At 43.1% G+C, this 4,571-nt stretch overlaps 1 protein-coding gene across 5 annotated transcripts in view; it reads right to left on the bottom strand.

Moving 5' to 3' along the window:
* Positions 1 to 204: 204 nt before the first annotated feature.
* LOC122551719 (speckle-type POZ protein-like A) overlaps positions 205 to 4,571 on the bottom strand; it is a 213,542-nt gene continuing 209,175 nt past the window's right edge. For 4 of the 5 annotated variants that reach the window (XM_043694074.1, XM_043694076.1, XM_043694075.1 and 1 more), the window contains one exon: positions 205 to 1,340. In XM_043694074.1, the coding sequence (XP_043550009.1) occupies positions 1,196 to 1,340 (145 nt within the window). In that variant the 3' untranslated portion in view covers positions 205 to 1,195. The other variant, XM_043694078.1, reaches the window with a different exon arrangement.

Genomic DNA, 4,571 nt, shown 5'->3' with positions numbered 1-4,571 from the left:
CATTAGGCTTGTCTGTGATGTCCCCCGCGGTTAAATACCCGTATGACACTCACACATAATAACAGCCATTTGGATGAGATACTGGAGGGTGACCAGCACCCCTGGACCTGGATCCCAAAGAATCAACACCTTCATGAGAGAAGGGCAGAGAAGAAAATTTGCAAGAAATTTCTCTTAATTGTGAATGGGACAGAAACATTGTAAGCATATTTGGAAAAACTAATTTGATCAAGTGACCTTCAGTGTCTTAACATCTTTATTAGGCGTTTCAAATGGGTAGTCTTCAGAAATGCTCTTCCATTATTCAAGTTTCACACTGTTGCACTGTGGATTGCTGAACTAGTCCATTGTTTTGGGTCCATTGGTAGCATAAAGATATAGTGTTTTGACTTTAGCTATGATGTGATCTCAAGTTCTAGAAGGTTGCTGAACATTACAAACCATTTTCACACAATTATAACAAAGGTCTTTAACATTTCTGCCAAAAATGTGAATTTAACTCTCAAAATAAAATCTGTACAGTAGAAATTCCAAACTGTAAACAAGGTATACAAACACTGAAAAAGAAAATGGTGGTTCACAAATCAACCGTGTACTTCATATACCACTGGCCATTAAGGACACGTGCTATTGAATGGTACATCCCTTTCAGGCTGTAATGCAGAATTTCAACAGCATGCATAATGCAAAGCTGGGTTGGGGACAGTCATCAAATCACATGCAATATTGCTCCAATCTAGCCAATCAGGCTCAGATTGATTAATTTCCTTGGGAATCAACCATAATTTTGTACAGACAGTAGTTATTAAGAAAAGTGTTAAAGACTTATTTTGCCTTTCCCAGTCATTCAATGGAAGGCTCTGCAATATGGCTGCTGATGCAATTTTGCACAGCCTGGTCTAATGACAAGGCACACATTAATTTAAAAAAAAAAGAAACTTAAAATCATGTGAACTTAACAGGAAGGATGAAAATCATTTAAGGCTGTTTAAGTGGCTGAGAGAAAAGCATGTAAACTAATTTAAAGCTGAAGACCATACTGGAACACATCCTTCAGCAGAGCAATTAAAGACAGTTAAAGTTCAGGTGTGACCTCTGTATGTAAATGAGGACTTCATCTTGTATGGGTGCAAGGTAGAAATGCCTTTACGCAAAAGTCAGTAGCGAGATCAGTACCTACAGTCCTCTAGTGTAATTATGACTGTTTTAACCGTTTGCGTGGAATACCAAATGGTGGGCACTGTGCAGTCGCCAATGCTCGGAAGGCCTCTGCAACTAAATGAGGATGGGAGTGAATCATCGACTTCCAGCCTTCTGTCTCCATCACATCTGTGGCATGGCTGCAAATAAGTCAAATGATAAAGTTCATCAGGAGGAATAACAATGAGAATGACTTGTATTCAAGTGTCACTACCTGTTATTTATATTTAAGAAACAAAAACTTAACTATCTATGATTGAATGATCCATGTTAGGTGGTCAAGTTTTCGTTTTGGGACTTCTGCATCTTGAGATTTTTCATTGTGGCGAAAAGCAGCAGTTTTCCAGTGGCCTGACAAAAATACACACACATATCCTTAAAATGAACTCAACTCTGGATCCCAGCTTTGTGTTACAAAACAAGGGAGGGCCAGTCCCAGAGAATTCTTGTCACAAACAGGACAGAAGATCACTGAAATTACACCCCTTTTGAGGCAGTCAATGTGTCTTGTTCTGTGATGTAAATATACAACACGACAGACAGCCTCTTTGACAGCCACTGTGAAAAGTTATGTATGTAAAGTAAGGGTGGATGACAGGCAGGTTGAGGTTAGGGAGGGATTGGGTGCCAAGTAGATGAAAGGTAGGTTGCAGCATGCCAACAAGTGGTTGAGTGTTTGAGGTGGATTCTAGTCCAGTGGTGATGATGTTGTGCTAGTGTAGGGCTGCAGATGGGAAAGAACCACATTGGGCATGTGGTGTTGGGTTCGCCAGCTCATGATGGATACCAAGGGCTCAGTTTAATAGTTACCCAGGAGATCAAAGAGTTTTTCTGAGCAACTATTACCCTTAGATTACAAAAGGATATGGATGGTTGGTCAGTGGTAAATGGAATTCAATCTGGGTAAGTGTGAGGTGATCCACTTGTGCAGGACAAATAAGGCCAGGGAATACATGATGAACAGCAGGACCCTGAGGATCAGGAGGACCTTAGTGTGCATGTCCACTGGTCCCTAAAAGTAATGGGACAGGTAAATAAAGTGGTTAGGACAGCTTATGGAATACTTGCCTTTATTAGCTGGTATACAGAGTTTAAGAGCAGGGAGGTTATGCTGGAACTATATAAAACTCTGGTTAGGTCACAGTGATAGCATTGTATGCAGTTCCGGAATCAACATTATAGGAGGGATGTGGTTGCACCAGGAGAGGATGCAGAGGAGATTTACCAGGATGTTGCCTGGGCTGGAGTGTTTAGTTGACATATTGAATACATAGAACATAGAACAGTACAGCACAGAACAGGCCCTTCAGCCCACGATGTTGTGCCGACCACTGATCCTCATGTATGCACCCTCAAATTTCTGCGACAATATGCATGTCCAGTAGTCTCTTAAATGTCGCCAATAACCTTGCTTTCACAACTGCTGCTGGCAACGCATTCCATGCTCTCACAACTCTGTGTAAAGAACCCGCCTCTGACATCCCCTCTATACTTTCCTTCAACAAGCTTAAAACTATGACTCCATGTGTTAGTCATTTCTGCCCTGGGAAATAGTCTCTTGCTATCGACTCTATCTATGCCTCTCATTATCTTGTATACCTCAATTGGGTCCCCTCTCCTCCTCCTTTTCTCCAATGTAAAAGTCCGAGCTCAGTCAACCTCTCTTCATAAGATAAGCCCTCCAGTCCGGGCAGCATCCTGGTAAATCTCCTCTGAACCCTCTCCAAAGCATCCACATCTTTCTTATAATAGGGGCCAAGAATCCTATCCTTAATCCTGTACTCAGCTTTCAAATTCGACCTTCCAAAATGCATCACCTCGCATTTATCCAGGTTGAACTCCATCTGCCACCTCTCAGCCCATCTCTGCATCCTGTCAATGTCCCGTTGCAGCCTACAACAGTCCTCTATACCGTCAACGACACCTCCAACCTTTGTGTCGTCTGCAAACGTGCTGACCCATCCTTCAATTCCCTCATCCAAGTCATTAATAAAAATTACAAACAGTAGAGGCCCAAGGACTGAGCCCTGTGGAACACCACTCACCACAGACTTCGAGGCGGAATATTTTCCTTCTATTACCACTCACTGTCTTCTGCTGGCCAGCCAATTCTGTATCCAGACAGCTAAGTTCTCCTGTATCCCATTCCTCCTGACCTTCTGAATGAACCGACCATGGGGAACCTTATCAAATGCCTTGCTGAAGTCCATATACACCACATCCACAGCTCTACCCTCATCAACTTTTCTAGTCACATGCTCAAAGAACTCGATAAGATTTTTGAGGCATGAGCTGCCCCTCACAAAGCCGTGTTGACTGCATTTAATCAAGCCATGTTCTTCCAGATGGTCATAAATCCTATCCCTCAGAATCCTTTCTAACACCTTGCAGACGACAGACGTGAGACTTACTGGTCTGTATTTGCCGGGGATTTCCCTATTTCCTTTCTTGAAGAGAGGAATTACATTTGCCTCTCTCCAGTCCTCAGGTACGACTCCAGTGGAGAGCGAGGATGCAAAGAGCTTCACAAGTGGCGAAGCAATTACATTTCTCATTTCCCAAAGCAGCCGAGGACAAATCTGGTCCGGGCCTGGTGACTTGTCAATCTTAATGTTTGACAACATTTTCAGCACATCAGCTTCCTCTATCTATATCCATTCCAGCATGCACACCTACTCTTCAAAGTTTTCATTCACTACCAAGTTTGTTTCTTTCATAAAGACAGAAGCAAAAAACTCATTTAGGGCTTCCCCTACCTCCTCAGACTCTACACACAAATTCCCTATGCTATCCCTGATCGGCCCTACTCTTTCTTTGACCATTCTCTTATTCCTCACATAAGTGTAAAATGCCTTTGTGTTCTCCCTAATCCGTTCTGCCAAGCCTTTCTCGTGCCCCCTCCTGGCTCGCCTCAGACCATTTGAGCTCCTTCCTCGCCTTCCTGTAATCCGCTAGAGCCGAGCTTGACCCTAGCTTCCTCCACCTTATGTAAGCCAACTTTTTCCTTTTGACGAGAAGCTCCACCGCTCTCGTCATCCAAGGTTCCTTTATCTTACCCCTTCTTGCCTGTCTCAGAGGGACATATTTATTCATCACTTGCAACAACTGTTCCTTAAACAGTCTCCACATGTCTATAGTGTCTTTACCATGGAACAATTGCTCCCAATCCATGCTTCCTAACTCATGTCTAATCACATCATAGTATCCTCTTCCCGAATTAAATATCCTCCCATTTTGCCTAATCCTCTCCTTCTCTATAGCTATGTAGAATGTGAGGCAGTTGTGGTCCCTATCATCAAAATGCTCTCCCACCACAAGATCTGATACCTGCCCCGGCTCGTTTCTGAGCATCAAGTCTAGAATAGCCTCTC

Source organism: Chiloscyllium plagiosum, chromosome 7 (genome assembly GCF_004010195.1).
Source record: "Chiloscyllium plagiosum isolate BGI_BamShark_2017 chromosome 7, ASM401019v2, whole genome shotgun sequence".
Classification (NCBI taxonomy): Eukaryota; Metazoa; Chordata; class Chondrichthyes; order Orectolobiformes; family Hemiscylliidae; genus Chiloscyllium; species Chiloscyllium plagiosum.
This window is presented reverse-complemented; position numbering and strand designations above follow the sequence as displayed.